Source organism: Typopeltis vanoorti, chromosome 12 (genome assembly GCF_054136105.1).
Source record: "Typopeltis vanoorti isolate ZY-2024b chromosome 12, IOZ_Tvanoo_1.0, whole genome shotgun sequence".
NCBI lineage: Eukaryota > Metazoa > Arthropoda > Arachnida > Uropygi > Thelyphonidae > Typopeltis > Typopeltis vanoorti.
The window spans coordinates 64531195-64550389 of record NC_143560.1 but is presented as its reverse complement, the minus strand read 5'-3'; the positions used below and the strand labels follow the sequence as shown (position 1 = coordinate 64550389).

Below are 19195 nucleotides of genomic sequence, written 5' to 3'. Positions count from 1 at the left end.
AATGCAACAACTAACATTGTGCCAAAGCCAGTGCCGGATTTACGTATAAGCTAAAAAAGCTACAGCTTAGGGCCTCAAATAAAAAAAACAAAAAGACCAGCTGATGTAATTTAAAACAGTAGGAGGCCTCTGGGTTTTGTATAGCTAGGGCCTCAGCAAGTTTAAATCGGCCCTGGCTAAAGCGTATAGCGTAATTAATATAACAGTTTTTTTCTTCTGGTCACTTGTTTGTATGTACTAATTGTGAAGTTATGATAACATCAAATCTGTGTAATTAATTTTTTCTAGTCCTTTTTTATAACTTTGGGTACCCCTGATGATGCAAGTGCGACGACTTACGAAACTTGCATTATATTGTTTATTTTATTAAACAATAAAATAAATTTTAAATAAAAAATAAATAAATAAAAATTATTTTATTGGGTAGGAAACATGAGGTCTCAATACCGAAAATTAACTGAAAAAAAAAAAGAAGAAAATTATGTGTATTTGTTCAATAATGTTTGTATATTTGCCTTTCTTATGTAAATCCCACACCCGAAACGTTGTAAAGCATTTTAGTATTGTGGGTGGGCTATGGATTTGATAATCCAACAACCCTGCACTTGAGATGAAACGTAATTCTTTTTCATGCTCTTCTACTACTACCCCCACTTAAACACATTCGCAAACCTGCAGTGGAATAATAATAATAATGCACGACCTGGAGCTGGAGAGCGGAGGCGTTATTCATTCAGCCAACCAGGTCGGCAACCTGTTAATGTTGTTATTCTCGATAAGCTATTCGTCTTATTAGGTTCTCGAATCATGTCTGTATTCTATATTTGATACATAATGATAAACAAATTTCATAATTAGTAGCTTCTAAAAAGTACTGTTTTCAAAGAATCGCTATAAAATTTTCCAAAATCGCTGAATAAATGTTTAAAGAAAACGGTAAGATGAGAAAATTAATTATGGCAATAACATCAGCGAAAAACAGACACATACCAAAAATGAAAAATCGACACATTGGATTTTACCTGTGTACTCATTAAGTGTAAGCTTTTTGTAAAACAAAAGCTTGTACTTAATGAGTATACAGCGATTTAATTATTTAAAAAATGACTGATGAATTTTCTTTCGTTGAAATTTAAATTATTTTCAGAAATTATGGTTGCCGTTAGCAGGAACATTTCTGTAGCAATACTAAACGCGGCTTATCCTCGATGTGGGAGAAGTCCATCAGCTTGGCTATGTTATTTAGGTTATACACACGCTACAATATATAACTTCCCAGCAAAACTTCTTGATGAGATCCCACAAAGCCGAACTGAGCGCTTTTGAAAACTTAAGTAAGTTTTATGATCAACGCACGTTCAGCATTCAGATGTCGTCATAAAGCAGTTTGTTAAACATTGAAGACTTTTCAGTGTTACTTTAATGGAGAGCAGTATCAACAAACAAGATACTTTCAACAGCCGTCTTTCTTATTAAAATATAGTTTTAAAGCAATAACGAATTCTGGATTAATGGCATAATATGCACTGATTGCGCTTTATAGCTACCTTGTATTTCACGTTGAACTCAGAATAAGAAGGGGAGAAAAAAAAAGCTGAAAGGGAAAATAAAAGCAAACAAAAAAGAAAGAAAAAAAAAGGATAAAGAAGTGTACGTACCTACACAACGAAAGAAACAAAGCAGGAAAGGGAAGTGGGCAAAGAGAACATAAAATTAATTTAATTTGATATAAATTAAAAAAAAATACAGTCCTACAAAGAATTTCATAAATGAAATAATACAAAAGAGATCGAATGACACACACGTGAAAGTGTCCGTTGAGGATAAAAAAAAAAAAAAAAGAAAGAAAGAAAGAAAAATCTACTTACTTGGTATTCCTGAAACCAGCTTCAAAGGCCGCAGGACCCTTATGGCACGTAGTGTTCTCAAATCTACATCTATGTCTTGCGGGACAATGAATGTTATGAACCTGGAAGATGGGAGAAAGATCTAGGCTACAGGTATCTACACTACTAGGGAGACAGATATGGGACTACAACTACTCATGCGGGAAAAAGAACTATTATACAGTACTAAAAGACACGAAACACCTTTGTGGTCATCACACATTTTACACGCTTCAGAAATTCATCAGTGGTACGTTCAGCAACTGAAGATTTCCATCCATGAGGTGGAACTACTGGAACACTAACTACTGTAACTGATTTCTTTTAGTATGGAAAGGATAAGTAAACACCGTGAGGCAATCTTTTGCATTCGCTTACTTACCGAAATGCATCCCCCCCCTTTCTGCGTTTGTCTTTGGTTAACTAGAAAATTACCCTGCAAAAGATAAATTGAATGCAAGAAAAAAAATAGGTTAATGTTTTCCAAACGAGATTATTACAGATATGGAAATCATCCGAGAGAATTGTAAAAATATGATTTTCATGTCCAACTTGCGATCTGCTTATGGTCTCCTGGAATAACTGTTTTATAATCTGAGAATAGTTGCTGCTTTGATAAAGACTGGCACTCTTGAGTGAATTCATTCATTTTAATAGCACACAGCATTTTCGTGTTTTCGATTGCATGCAAAATGTTTTAGATATTTGATATAATATTTGATATATTTGATAGAAAGGTATAATTAGGTATTTTTAATGTGTATTTAAAAATTCCGACTTTTTTTTTTACCTGCGCTTACAGTTATATTGATATCATTCTTTTGTGACTATGTCTAATTCCTAATTAGGTTTGGGAAAGATTTGAGATTTACTGCTAGTTAGAATTAATGCTTAGACAGCTAACATATAACTTTGCATTTAAATAATTTAAGTATTAAAAACTGTCTACTTTTAACTAAAATATCGACAGATTTTATTTACGATTCCAATTACCGAAATTAAACTTTAATTTCGAAATTAAACTTTAAACTTTAATAATATATATATATATATATATATATATATATATATATTATATCAGCGAAGGACAAGCAACCAATGTTAAGTAACAAGTGAATGCATATACACTTTCAGAACATATTAAATTGAATTTCGTATAATTTTCTTTTTTCGGACAATAATTGCTTAATTTTCAAAAATAATTAAAATGAAATAAATTGAAAATCGATTTTTCGGAACTAAATGCTCCAAGTGTTTCTTTTAATATATTTCAGCAGAATCCAATTTGCAAAATGCTAATACGAGTAAAATAAGTATAAAAATATCAAAAGTTATCTAGCAAGATATCGAAAAATTTATTCCATTTCGAAGTGATGTTTCACATGATGTTTTATGAAATTTCAAATTCAGCATACAATACAACACATTAATGATATTCCAAAATCACAGCAATGTAAATTTTAGTTAATAATATCGACATGACCAGTGTCTTCGAAATTAACAGTGGTATGGTTTTGATATCCTAGTTATATATGTACATTACTAAATGTAGGATGTCACTAAAAAACATGGAGTAGGCGAACTTTCGAATTCTTTATGCGCCAGAAATTACCCAACTCCAAATTGAACCAAGTCATAAAATGGTACGTAATATTTGCTACATGTGTTATTCATTTCACCCCTGTTAGCGTTTTTTTTTTTAAATAATATTTCAAATAGAAAAATTCTACCATGCCGGTTTATAAAATTAATTTTATGTATTATTCTGTTTTTATATTTTGGTTATGGTTATAGGGCCATCGGGAACTAATATTCTATGCAACAGAGATACTATTTCGAAATATTCATAATTTAAAATTTCACGGAATCTTCTAGGACTGTCGTCTTTTCTGTAACCTACGGATATTTCTAAACTGAGTAAGAAAACATGTATCAACATTATTTTTCGTATTTTGTGGCATATCACGCTATCTCACTGAACTATTTCAACTGTTATCCGAAAACGTCATGGTTAAAATCTAGTTTGGGATTTTCACAATGACACACACTGACAAAAATAGTTCGGTCTTAATCAATCTTTTTCGGATTGATTCCTTATTCAGCAATATGATTTGAGGCAAAAAAAAGGTAGTGGAAGGTTAGGGAAAAAATTTACAATTAGGGGCCTTTTAATGTGTATTGAAAAATACTAACTTTTTTCCTGAACTGTGCTTACAAGTGTGATAGGGATAGCATTTTTTTTGTCTATATCTAATTAGGTTTGAGCGGATTTGAGATTTACTGCTATTTAGAATTAATGCTGAGGCAGCTAAGCTATGAATCGAGATTCTGTATATCAACTTCGTGTGTTCATCATCCGATGTGTCTGAGGAGACACCAGTGGAGGAGAAACCAGTGTTTGCCAAAAAAAAAAAAAAAAAAAAACCCTCTCACTTTCCTTACAAGTTAAGTTAGTTTAATTACCACCATTTAAGAGGGGAATGTAACTTCTATATTTCAGTGAGAATTCTTCACTTTACATTGCTGAATTTGTGAGTTATATATATATATATATATATATATATATATTGAATTGCCATAAAGTATCCCATGAAAATAAAATAAAAAAAACTCGTAAAATATGAAGAAGAAAATGAAGATTGAAAGAAGAAAGAAAAAAAAAAAACGAGGTTATAATGACACACACATACACACAGAGGAAAATTTTAAATCATCAGCAGAAAATAAAACAGACAAACTAAGAAAAGAAAGTGAAATAATGCTAGTTTTCACGTCTGCTTTCGTTTTTACTTTTATAAAAGGAAGAAGAGGAAAAACTGTTATTAATAATTTACAGGAATCAAAACGAAGGCGGAATATTTGGGAACGCCTGTTTTGGTTTTATCCATAAAGAGTTTCCTAATGTAACTTTATTTTACAGACTTCAAATCATGAAGCAATTAAACTGCTTTTAGCAACAAAATCCATCAATATTTCTTCAGTTAGCAAGTAATTCTCACAAAACAAACAAACTAACCACATGCAATCAAGAGACATAAGATACTGGCCTCTAGTAGTGCGTAATTCCAACCAATGGTAATTGTAAAGCAAGCTAGTAAAACAGTAATAATATTAATAACACGAATTGGTAATATTTATTCATAACATGAAAGAATTACTGCAGCTATTTATACTGACAGGGAGACTGGATTTTTAGATTCTTTGATAACATTATACCATTATACGGAGGCGTTATACCAAAATAAAAAATGATGGTACGACATGACAAAATTTCATGCCGGCTGAGGTGTCGCCCGGTTAAACAAAGCCTCCATTGTTTTCTCCAGGGAACCAGGGCGAACAGCGAAAAGTCAGCTACTGGAACAAATCTGAAAACAAACTCCAACTCAACATCACCAGAGTTAAAGATCGGTACTACCAACATAAGAAGCCTGAGTGGCAAAGAAATGGAGCTAGCTGAGGAATTAGATAAGTACCAGATCGACATAATAGGGGTGACTGAAAACAAAAAAGACAAAAACTGGTGAGATCTTTCTGAGCAATAAATACAGAATGTTATATTCAGGCAATGACAATCAAGGAAAAGAAGGAGTAGCCATAGTATTCAACACAAAATACGAGGCTAATCTTCTTGAATGGCAGGCAGTCTCAAGTAGAGTAATGTGGGCAAATATGAGAATGGGCAACTGGACAATGAGACTTATTTGTGCCTATGGTCCCATAGAAGGGTCTACTAAGGTAGAAGTAGAGGAATTTTTGAGGCTTTAGAAAAAGCAACTGACACAATGAAAAAGGAAAAGTTGGTCCTTGTTGGGGATCTAAATAGCAGAGTAGGAAATGATTGTGAGACATACAAAAATATTTTGGGAAAATTTGGAGAAAAGAACAAAGCTAATAATAATCGCAAATATCTGTTGGATTTCTGCTCAGGACATGGACTGGTTATTACTAACACCATGTTCCAACATAAAAATGTGCACAAATTCACATGGAGAGAAGAGGCAAGGAATAAGAAAAGTCTCATTGACTATGATATTGTTGATAGTGATGTTTTCTCCCTGGTGCAGGACACCAGAGTGTACAGAGGGTTTGAAATTGGAAGTGATCACTGTTTAGTCTTGAGCAGGATAAAATTGAATTTCATATTGAAAAGAATAACATGAAAAAGTTTTAAAGCGAATAAAAGTTGAGCAGCTCTCAGATGTGAACTGTAGACTAAAATACACAAAGATTATTGAAGAAAAAATGAAAGAGTTTGAGAACAGGAATCAAACCTTGGAGATTCAGTGGCAAACTCTGAAGAAAACATTGATTGATTCTGCCAGAGATGCATGTGGTGAGGTTGTCTGCAATGATAAAAAAATCAGAACTCCCTGGTGGACACAGGAAGTTAAAGAGGCAGTGAAGGAAAAGAAGAAAGCATATCAAAAGTTCCTGTCAAATAAGTCAGCTTGTGCTCTTAGAGAATACGGAGACAAATGCAAGAATTCTAAACACTGTGTAAAACTAGCTAAACAAAAGTCATGGGAGGACTTTGGCAAGAATATAGAAAATAAATAATAAGAAGGTGGCAAAATATTCTGTAGGTTGTTGAAGAAGCTTAGGAATGGGGGAAAGAGTGCTGTAAAAGGAGTTAGAGATGATAAAGGTGACATGAAAACGGGAGAAAAAGATATCCTTGAAGTATGGAGTAATTACTTTGAAAAACTGCTAAATGAAATAAGCAGTGATGACAGCACAGTGGTAAAAAACACTGACCAGGCATGCAGTCAGGAATACATATCCATACTTGAAGTAGAAAAAGCCATCAAAGGCTTGAAATGTAGAAAGGCAGCAGGAGTAGATGATATTCGATCAGAAATGCTGAAGTATGGTGGTATAAGAATCTTACAGTGGCTGCACTGCATAGTTCAGAAAGCCTGGACAGAGGGACGAATTCTCGATGATTGGAGTAGAGCTCCCATAGTACCCATATATAAAAAGGGAAATAAAACTGAATGTGAGAATTACACAGGTATTTCCCCTACTGAGTGTTCCCGGCAAGATCTATGCAAGTATACTTGAGAAACGGTTGAGAAGAATTGTGGAAGAAAAGCTTGGTGAAGAACAAGCTGGATTCAGGCCAAATAGAGGCTGTCAGGATCAGATCTTCACTTTACGACAAATAGTCGAGAAAGCATGGGAATATAACAAAGATCTGTATTTAAGTTTTGTCGATTTGGAAAAGGCATATGACAAGGTGCCAAGAGAGAAGCTATTCAATACGTTGCAGTTATATGGTGTCAATGGGGCATTATATCAAGCAATACTTAGTCTTTATTTGAGTTGTAAGTCAGCAGTTAGAATTGAAGAAAGTACAGGAAGATGGTTTAATGTTAAATCTGGTGTGAGACAAGGATGTACATTATCCCCTCTGTCATTCATTATCTACATGGATCACATTATGAAGGAAACTGGTATTAAACATGATATCAAAATTGGAGATGTTAATGTCAGCTCTTTGCTTTCTGCGGATGATGTTATACTTCTAAATAAATCTGCTACATGTCTGCAAGATTCTCTGACTAAATTCAATAGCTGTTGTAATAGATATGGTATGAAGGTCAGCAATAAAAAGACAAAGACAATGAAAATAGGCAGAATCACTGAAAATGTAAACTGTGTTGTGAATGGAGAACCACCTGTGAAACAAGTAAAACATTTCAGCTACTTAGGCACGATGTTTAGTGAAGATGGTAAATTAAATATAGAAATAGACAACAGAATCAGCAAAGCTGGTATGGTTGGAAGTCAATTGCATAAATTCATATGGACTAAGAGAGAAATTAGTCGGAACACTAAATTAGCTATACAAGATAGTGTTCAAACCAGTTTTAACTTATGGATCTGAGAGCTAGGTCAAAAGTAAAACAATTGACCAAAGACTAGAGACCGCGGATATGAAAGTCCTGAGAATGATTATAGGCGTGAACAGATGGCATCAATGGCAATATCATATTAAAAACGAGGATATTAGGAAAGAACTTGACATTGTTAGCATCCAGGAATGCGTTAGCAGAGCTAATCTCAGGTGGTATGGTCACTTAAACAGAATGGGTGAAGAAAGATTAGCAAAACAAGTATTCTCTGCCAGGTTGGCAGGAAAACGACCCAGAGGAAGACCAAGATATAGGTGGATTGATACGGTACAAAGTGCCTTAGACGATAGAAATATAAGATCTGATAAAATTGGAGTCTTGACAAGTAACAGACTGATTTGGAGGAAAATTATAGATAAGAAGTTAGTAATGATGTAAATTTTTCATGTAGTACTATCATATCCTGTACACCCCTTGAGGGTATATGGCAGGAATTTGATGATGATGATTCTTTAATAACTTGGAAATTTATTGTAGTCGTTTGTTGCATTTATCGAAATATGAATATATTTCTTATCACAGTATATATATAAGTGACGAAAACGGTTACCAACTGTTAGTCAATATCGCATCGGAAAAAAAAAATAACTTCATTATCAAATTCGAACTTCACAACCATTAGCTCTGAAAGTGTATTTTGAGCATCATTAAATACCCCAAACATCATTTTGTGGCTTAAGTCAATTAGTAACGCTTCTCTCTCTCTCTCTCTCTCTATGGAACTGTAATTGGAAATTATATAAATACACGTCAGAATGTTACGCTGTTGTATACTAGATAAATCTAGAGTGAATATGATCAGTAGTAGACTTGTGTGAAGGAAGTCGGTTAAAAACCAAACACCTTAGAAAGGCTGTTCCCCCCCCCCCCACTAGAAACAAGAACACCATTGCTTTAAGACAGCAGCATGTTCATTCCCACAATGTGTGTTTATAGAAAGGAATCAGTAACAAGGGAATTCTATATTGCAGATCAATAGATCTTAAACAGAGTGTCTGAGGAGGATTAAAGTGGGAATCTAGAACTAAAGGATATCTACTCGCTACAAACTTTTATCTAAGACTAAAACCTCTGGGATGTTGCTGTCTACTGAGGATACGGTACATCTTCTAACTACGTCACGGCCAACATACATGGAAGTAACGGTAGGAACATGCTACTGGTTACCTAGTGACCATTAGCGATATCCAGAGAATCGCAACTTACTTGGTGTGCGAGATACGAGTTTCAGTGGACGAAGAACCCGGAACGACCGCAACATACGCAAATCTAAGTTTTCGCTGCCTTCTGCAGTGAGGTTTATTATCCTGGAAAGTAACAGTGTTCTAGGTTATAAAATATAAACCTAAAAAAGTTTGTTTATACGTAGGAAAATAAACATTTCTTTTGGTATAATTTACACAGCTAAAAAAAACATGAAAAAGTAACTTGCAGATGTTCATTCGTTTTTTTTTTTTAGTCTGAGGAGCAGTTCGCACTCTTAATAGATATTCTTACCTATGCAGAAAGAGAGATGCATCTAATATTATTCGATTATTGAGACGTTCTGTGTATGTTCGTCATTTTTATAAAAATGAAAGTATAGACACAGACTCCTCTGTGTTTATTTTGCTTATTTTCCAAACTTTATATTAGTAATTCATTTAGGTTTCTTGCATAAATAATGGATTTGCAGAATTATTTTAAAATAGGCTAACAATAAGTTCAAAAATACTTTTAATTAACAATTTCCAGTCACGTAATGCTTAGAGAAAATAATCTATACATATATAATTTCTGTTGATAGCATGGTAGCGTTTTTTCCCTTCTCTGCTTGCCTAAATGCGTTTATTGTTTCATTCGTTATTACACAGTTATTATCAGTAGATCTGAAGGGCGAGGTACCTATCTAAATATCGTGGGTTATTTTTTGACGATCGTAGTTTCAGGTCCAGAACAAGTAAACAACTCTCACTAAGCATGAAGTAAAATACAACTGCATTTGCTCACGTACTTCAGTCTGGACATTGGTGAAACGTAGTATTTATACTCGTGAAAACCAAGCAATTTAGAAACAGGAAGGGCAGGAGATGATGCACTTTCTACAAGAATGTACTGGCTAGCTAAAAGTATAAAGGCACTTACCTAACCTTGACTGGACTGTTTTTACTTGTTTACGATGAAATATTTTCTATCAGAGTGATTTTTTTTTTCTTAAAAGTGATCTGTTGGGAAGCGTCCTTTTCAGTCGTGCACATAAACTTCATGCAAAAGTCTTCATGATATATGCAGTCTTCATAATACGTTCTTTTATACACACAATCGATTGTGTGTATAAAAGAACACAAGGATGAAATAAGTTCTATCATTTTATTTGTATCTGATATGCATCTTCATTTGATAAACAGTCGAGATGAGATCAAGGAAGAGTTTTTCTGAGTTCTCAGATTTCTGAGTTTGATGTCTCTTCATAATATATCATAAATATTATTATATTCATATTATTATTATTATTATTATTATTAAGAGGAACTCTACGTTAGAATATCTACGAATTTTTAAAAAAAAAGAAATCTGCTATTTGAGGATAGCCTTATATAGAAGGAAGGCGAGAGTACAGTTAAATACAATTTCCATTAAACTATTTTTAAGCCATTGTTTAAATATAATAATTCGTTTTTTAAACTATTTTTAACTTAAACTATTTTTAAGCCATTGTTTAAATATAATAATTCGTAAATCTAAAGCCTGGTGTACATACACCTTCAGAAACACTTTAAATCAATTTAATGAATATTTTATGATTTATCCTATAGCATGAATTCTCTTTCGAGTTATAATAAATTAACGGGACATAACTTCTCTTTCTACGCCAAAGACGAATTTGAAAACTTTTAACATAATACTTGCTGAATTTTCCTTCGATATTCAATTAAATTTGGATTGTAGTTCAATTTCTTCGACTGAAACAGGAAAACGTATAAAACAAATTTGTACGATGCATTATTCTACTGTAATTCATTAATATTTATTTAAAATAATGGAAGGTCTCAACAAAAATGAATCTGCTCTTTCTTGAAACTCATATCCTTTCCCTCCGCAATCTTCCCCCCCACCCCCGGAAAGCCAATTATTCTGTGCTCCCTTAATGTGAGAGGATTCTATTAGTTGACGAAGAATGACATTGGTTTTATAAGGTCATAAACTATAGATAAAATGATTACAATCATCATATATGATTTTGAACAAATATATTTCCTTCCCGATCCGTGGTAACTCTTCTTTAGAATCTAAATAGTTTTCAATTAGGAAGTAACTTAAAGACGTAAACAAAGTATTACTGAATAACCACAATTTTGATATTCATCAAATCTAAACGATCTTGGTTGTGATAATATCGAAAGAAATCGATAAAATGGCTACAGATTTAATTTATTATTATTTATGTATTTTTTAGTTTAATTTTTATATACGAAAATATGCAGGCTTAAGTGAATTTGAAAATAACTTAATTTAAAAATTAAGTTATCAATATTCGTTCCTACTAAAGTTTCACATAAATGGGTTCCCTATTTTCCATTTTTAGAAAAGTAATAGAAGGTTTCCTTATAATATTATATAATATTATAAGGATTATATTATATTTAATACATAGTTGCTATCTTAAGAAGACTTATTTTTTTCAGACAAAAATCTTTCAGATGGATTCTATATTAGTCGAGCTGTCAAATGCAAATTCCTCTATGACTTCCGTGTTAATTTCAGTAAAAATGTATTAATTTTGCAATAATTTGAATAAACATTTCCTTCGACTAACATAATTGGCGCAATTTTAAGTTTTAATTTAAAATGCTCATTTTATAGCGGATGAAATTAATATTTCCTTAACTATTTTAGCTTGCAACGCTGTATTTGATAAACAATAAAATATACATATTTCGTAGACAGCATAAATAATGTATAGCGAATAGGAAATCAATATGATATGAAATCTGAAATAAAACTCACTTTTGTATCCGTATCGGCAATGAAATTAGCAATGCATTAACTTAAAGGTAGGTAATAAAATAACATATGATATTTTGGTATCCGTTCTTGATATAGAATTCAAATAAAAACATTTCAGAAAATTACAGCATGTAATTTGTTACAAAAGACAATGTAGATTTCTTATGGTTTGATAAATATAAACGATTCGAAGAATTCTAAAATCACATATATTCTTTGGTATTAAAGATTTTACTATTACTAAAAGTCGTTGAATAGCAATCTTAATGGTGAATTCCAGTATAATAAGAAGTTTTAGAGCTATTTTCTGGGGAAACCTTGCAACTGTATTTAAACTAACAGAATAATCAACAAATAGTGATTCATAATAAGCATAGCAACTAATCTAAATTAGAAAATAAATTATTTTAATTGTCAACAGTTTACCATTGACTACATATTAAAACTCAGATGCATTTCTGATAATAATGTTGTTTCAATATTTTAATATAAATGATTAACATATGGAGAAAACCCATATGTCAGTAATTTATTAACCCATATGTCAGTAATGTATATTAAAATCATCAGAAACCAATGCAATAGCAAACATATAACTAAAAGCCTACAATCTTACCCTGTGACTACAACAACGAAGTCCATGATGTTCCAGATGTTGCGGAGGTATGCTCCACTGTGAAGTATAAATCCTAAGGCTAGAATTTTTAACAAGGCTTCTACACAGAAAATTCCTAAAAAGTACGGCTCCGTTTTTTCCTAAAAAATAGAGAATTAGTAAATAGCGGTTTTGAACACCGTTAATCGAATTTCTCTCTCTCTCTCTCTATCTATCTTTCCTATTTCCTTCGCTATCTCCGTTTTATTTGCTTCTATTTATGTTCTTTGCTATGAATTTGAAATCTTTTTGTGATTATTTAAGTTATTGTTTAGTTTGTCTCTATTTTATCTTTTCCCCGACCTCTTTTTACTTTCAGGTATATGCCTATCATAAATTGAAATACACAGTAATAATTAATCAGCTATGTATTCAATGTATAATTGCTTATACTTGCTAACAAAAAGTTACATTTTTAAGGAAGATTCATTGTTCATTTCTCTGGTATAAATGTAGAGGGAGGAAGGTTAAGAACGAAAAGCAAGATGACTAAAATTGGCGGCGAGCTAGATAAAAAATACAGCGATTTGTTCAAACTAGTATTTATTCCTATGTACTTGTTTGCGCATTTTATGACACATTTGGTGTTAAAAACCTGTTTTTAGCAAAAGATAAGTCTAGAAAATTTTTTTTTTCTCATTTGCGACTAAAATCCTAAGTGCAATTGCCAATTGCAATCCACAGGAAGTAATGGAAGTCCACATAGATGTCTGTAGCAGTATTATTATAGCGTGGTAATTACCACGCTATGATAATACTGCTTTATATCCCTTCTCCAAAGTACTAATAAACCGTCATAATAAAATTTTCGATAGCAGCAGTGCGGATATCCAAAGATTTTAAGTACATAATACTATCTTTCTCTTGATTACACTGCCTTATTATATTTTTAAAGCACGTGTTTTGATCTCCAACGCGCCATTGCAGTTCTGTCCCTCCCTACAACACAATAGCTTTCGAATATTACGAGGTATATGCACTTTTTGTTATCTGTTTATTCCATCTAAGAAGAAAATACTCAAACGTATATAAATGTATATGTATATACATTTATATACATAAATAAATAAATAAATAAATAAATAAATATATATATATATATATATATATATATATATATAATATGACCATCCGATCAAGCTTACAAAGTATTCAATTACTGCAATATTAATCCCCCCCCCACACACACTACACTGTTAAAATCAAACTGTAAACATCATAATACATTTATTTTCATGAAATGTTGAACTTACCAATTTCTGAGCTAACGGCGTCCTGTCACCTCTAGGTAGGTGTTCCTCCAGAGCCAGCACGATGCAATTCGCTATGATAGTCAGTAAGACGGCATACTCGAAAGGAGTGGGAAATGATTAAGGAACATAATGCACAGTGAGATATGTTTATGAAGTGATATCTATTAGCAGTAAAAGTTTAATTCTCTTACACACTAAATTAATTCTATTACTACATTAAGTCAATGACGAATGTTTCACTTTCTGCTGCAATAACGCTATAAGGAGAGAGAAAAAAAAAGTAACAAGATTAAATCTACACTGCTTGGAAAGAAGTCAACGGATACCCCCCCCCCCAATGGGCAAGGTGCATCGTGCCATTTAACCAGATTAAATTGGAGGACTATGATGCTCCCAAATCGGTACAATTGTGTCCGGGTGAAATGGCTGCGAGAGGGGAACTGACGGAGTTTGAAAGAGACGTTGTGATAGATTGTCATGTTGCAGGCTTATTTGTTCGGCCAATTGTTGACAAACTGGGACATTCAAGTCAGCAATCAGCGATACCATATGAAGATGGAAGCGCAGGGAGTCAACTGCTGCAAATGCTACCCGCAGTGGACGACTCACCGAACGTGACCATAGGGCGATACGAAGGATAATATGTGAAAACCACCATTCTCCAGCCGACACGTTGAATGAGGAGTTTCGGGCAACGAATGGAACACGAATCTGCACTAAAACATTCAGAACCGAGGCTCATAACATGAATTTCCATTGCAGGGTTGCAATATGCAAGCCCTACGTTACCCGAACCAACATGCAGCGTCGTCTTCAGTGGTGCAAAGAGCGTGTATACAGTGAGACGTGGAAGCTTGGAAAGCTGTTATGGAGCGACGAATCATGCTACATCATCTACCGAGAAGATGGACGGATTTGGGTGTGATGGCTGGCTGATGAACCACTCTTATCAGAGTGCGTAACGCTAACTATGAAAATCAGAGGTGGCGGTGTGTTAATGTATGGTCCTGTTTTTTCCTAGTTTGGCCTCGGACCTCTGTTTGTGGTGCCACGAACATTGAACTCCGAGATATATCTGAACATTCTGGACAATGCAATATTTCATACTTTGTGGTGTTTCTACAGAAGTGACCATTGTCTCTTTCAGCAAGACAATGTACTGTGTCATAAGGCTGCTGTAACTGCGTGGTTTGTGGGCACAAGCATCCCCACACTTGACTGGCCTCCACAGATCTCAACCCTACTGAATACGTGTGGGATGAACTGGATCGTCGAGTGAGGTCAAGGAAGTCCGCCCCACAGCAGTCCAGGACCTCATTACATGTCTACAAGAAGAATGGTCCAAAATTCCCATTGATGGCTATCGTATCAAAAAAGTGAAAAAGTTCCTAAAAAATCACAACATCCAATTGCTTCAGTAGCCAGGTAACTCTGCTAACATTAATCCAATAGAAAATTTGTGGGCCATAGTGAAAAAGAGACTTGGAATTAAATTATGATACAAAGGATAATTTAATACAATCCATTACAAAAGTATGATTCCAGTTGCAGAAATTTAAAAAAAAAAAAAAAGCCTAAGCGAATTAGTGAACTTATTAGGAACAGAGGAGCACATATAAATTACTGTGTAAAGTCGGAGTTAAATTTCTGTACTTATTTTCTTACGAAATTAAAACTTTTCTGTAAAATGTGAGTGTTCGGATTAACTTGTACATCATATCAGTACTGAAGCTGTTATCACTGATCTTTTTTAAATACGACCTCTGATTCCCACTAGAAACAAAATAAGAGTCTGTTTTGCATCTCTCCTGGTTATTAATTTTGGTTGTTTAACAATCCTTCAAAATGAGGCAGAAATTTGAGTCGAGAAGAAAACGAGGGCTTAGTCATTTTCTTCTTGAATACTTATGATAAGTGATCATAGGTGTTCTAATGGCTCATCTGTAAAAAGACAGTAAAAAAGTATTCTCCAGCTGTACATTCAATAAGATGGATGTAAATGTCATAAATGCCAACTTGGAGGCAGTATTTTAACTCTTGATAATTTTATTTACTTCTTATGTCGATTTTTTTTTTTTGAGATACGTTTCGATGATAGCAAAGTTTCATAATTTATTTATGTGGGTTGGAACTGCACAAATGAAATTTTAGTGACTGTGGGCATAACGTATGCATACATACTGGATTCGATTAATTCATACAAAACCTAATAAATATTAATTCATTTCTATAGCAACATACATCCTTTTTATGTTTGTAGACAAGAGTGAAGGAAATCGTAGCATCCGGGACTCATTCATTCATAAAGAAAAAGATGTGAAATGATTACCAGTGAGTAATCTTTTCCTCTTAGTCTGCACGTCAGCACTTAATATAATTTAATCAAAAAAAAAAATGCAATCATGCCGCCTCTGTGAATTGATGGCTTCATAAAGTTTCCCCTTTTTTTTCTTGAACAGACTTTAAATTATCTAACAGAAATCACGAGGAACTTACCTATCAGCATTGACCGTTTAATGTTACCAACTCTGGACAATGAACGAAAGTGGGTCACCGGAACGTTCTAATCGATAATCTCAGTCGTAAAGAAGAGTACCGATTATTCGCCTGCCAACGAAAGATGACCCCGCTATACAACACGTCACCTTGTCCTTGCTTCCTGAAAACAAGTTCACTATCAGTAATGCGGGTACAAGTGTGGTTATAAGGATATCTATTAAGTTAGACATCGCTTTGATCAAAATGGTGTCATATTAATCAGTAAAAGTTTGTGGTTGTCATCTTGTACGTAGGCGCAGTCCGATGTTGACCCAATATTACATCTCCTTCCCAATCGATGTAATCCTATTGATCCGATGAGGTCTATTTCTAGAAAACGAAGGTGGGCTTAGCAACAAGAAAAGAGAGCATTTAACAATTTTAAGGATTATAAAAGTGGATAAAATTCGTCTAAGAATGGCGTAGCCATAAAATATTTAATCTAGTATCGAGAGCATAAATTTTCAATAATTTCATTTAGATAATCCATAACAAGATTAATCTTCTTATGGATTATCAAGATTTACAGTTAGGGATAGTCCTTGCTAGTTACTGCTAAAGACGCCGAACCTACTGAATTTTATTTCATATTTATTTATTTGACGTTTTCATTTGCTAACAACATTCTTTCCCTTCAAATATATACATGTATATATACATACATACATATATACATACTTCTTCAAGGCCCACTCTTCCTAATTGGGTTGTGGGGGCAACAGCTGCAAGAGGAACTTCCAATGGTCACGATCCTCTGCCACCAAGCTCAGGTGTTCTGGTGGGATTCCCAAACGTGTCCACCCAAGGTTTTGGATATAATCTATCCAGCGAGTCCTTGGCCTTCCACGTGGCCTCCCACCCTCTGGCTTGGCAAAGAGGGCCTGCTGAGGGAGCCTCTCTTGTGGCATTCTGACCAGGTGCCCGTACCAGCGTAACTGTGATCTCTCAACACGCAGAAGCAGCGGTTGAGTATTGAGGGTTTCCCGAATTGCAGAGCTTCTGACTCTGTCGAGTTTTGTCAGCCCCGCAACCCCTCGAAGGAACCTCATTTCAGCCGCTTGGATTCGTGTCCACATTCTTTCGGTCATTACCCAACTCTCATGACCATAGGTGAGGATGGGGACATAGACTGTACTGAAGACAGCCAACTTTGCCTACTGGCTTAACTCCCGCTTCAATACTACTGAACGGCCAAGCTCCCGCAATATTGAGCTTGCTAAGCCAATTCGAGTATCTAGCTCTACGTCCCATTTTCCATCATCCGTGAATATGAACCCGAGGTATTTAAAATTCTCCACCTGTCTCATTGGGACTCCACTTACATTATAGAGTGCACTGGGATGGTTGTCTTGAGACCACAAATGTTTCAGTTTTGGCCACACCACTGATCTTCATTCCGGCGTCTGCACAAACAGCTACAAACCTATGCAGGGTCCACTGGAAGTCATCTGTGGAAGAGCTAAGCAGAACTAGGTCATCTGCAAAAAGCAGACGTCCAATGCTACATTTTCCAATTCTGACACACTCACTGCCTCCGCTGTGCCTGTCAATCCAGTCTATAAATATTATGAAAAGGAGGGGCGACAGAACATACCCTTGGCGAGGCCAACGGAAACTGTTAAAGGTTCAGACTTTGTGCTGTTTACCCTGACACAAAACTCTGGGCATTCATACAGGGACTTGATGGCAGCTAATAGTTGACCATCCACTCCACACTCCTGTACTACTTGCCAAAGCTTATCCCGAGGAACCCGGTCATATGCATTCTCCAAGTCCACAAAACATGTGTAGACATTCGTGGCATATTCCCAAGATTTCTCAAAGACTTGCCTTAAAGTAAAGATTTGGTCAGTTGTGCTTCTACCAGGACGAAAGCCACATTGTTCTTCCTGGAACTTTGACTCAACTATGCTCCTGCACCGTCTTTCCAAGCACTTAGCATACACTTTCCCAGGCAGCCTGAGCAGAGAGATGCCACGATAGTTACTGCAATCCTTCTGGTCTCCCTTCTTAAAGACTGGTATTATTATGCCTGTCTGCCATTGCTTTGGTGCTCGCCCAGATATCCAAGCAGCCTGACACACTCGAGTCAGCCAGAGAACACCGTCTTGATTTAAGGCTTTTAGCATTTCGGGCCGAATTTCATCATCGCCAGCAGCCTTGCCCGATTTTAGCGATTATACTGCTAAATGGACCTCTTCTGCTGTGAGACTAGTCATTGCCCCGATCTGCACCTCTTGGATGTCCACAACTGCTCGGCCACCCGGGTTAAGAAGGCTCTCAAAGTATTCCCTCCATCTGTGGAGGATATCCTTCTCCGTTGTTAAAAGTGCACCATCAGAGGCCTTAATTGCCCTTGCTGTGCACGATTTTCTCCCTCGAAGGCGGCGGATGGTCTGCCAGAATATTTTGCTTGCATTTGCATAGGATTAGTCTAATCTTTCTCCAAAGGATTCCCAAGCCTTCTGCTTTGCTGTCTTTACTGCCTTAGCAGCAGCTTTTCGTGCCTCAGCATACCGCAAACGCATCTCAGGTGACCTGACTCTAAGCCATGTTAGGTAGGACTCCTTTTTTGCCAGGACAGTTTTTCGGACTTCTTGATTCCACCAAGGTGTTCTTTTATCACTGCCCGTTGCCACGTCGAGCCGCTTTCTGCCACACCATGAGAGTGCAGAGGCAGTGACAGCTGTTCTGAACAGCTTCCATTCCTCCTCAACATCTGCAGTATGCTTGGGAATCTCTTTGAACCTGGAGGAAATGTCATCTGCAAAATTCTTCCTCACAGCCTCATTTTCCAATGTCTCCCATTTCGCGCGGTATAGCTGCTTAGGCCTACCAGCGTTGATGGTAGCATCTGGTTTCTGAAGCCGTAGAGTGCACACAACAAGGTGGTGGTCAGTTGACAATTCTGCCCTTCTTCTCACACGAACGTCCAACACAGGAAAATAGGTCTGCTGA

The 19195-nt window shown here is 35.2% G+C and overlaps 1 protein-coding gene across 1 annotated transcript in view; it reads right to left on the bottom strand.

Moving 5' to 3' along the window:
* LOC150100847 (voltage-dependent calcium channel type A subunit alpha-1-like) overlaps positions 1–19195 on the bottom strand; it is a 1659894-nt gene that overhangs the window by 1366268 nt on the left and 274431 nt on the right. The window contains exons 3-5 of the mRNA XM_090401918.1: positions 13700–13805; positions 12408–12547; positions 1869–1969 (exon numbers count right to left, since the gene is read on the bottom strand). Of these exons, the coding sequence (XP_090258044.1) occupies positions 1869–1969; positions 12408–12547; positions 13700–13805 (347 nt within the window). The remainder of the gene's footprint in view (positions 1–1868; positions 1970–12407; positions 12548–13699; positions 13806–19195) is intronic.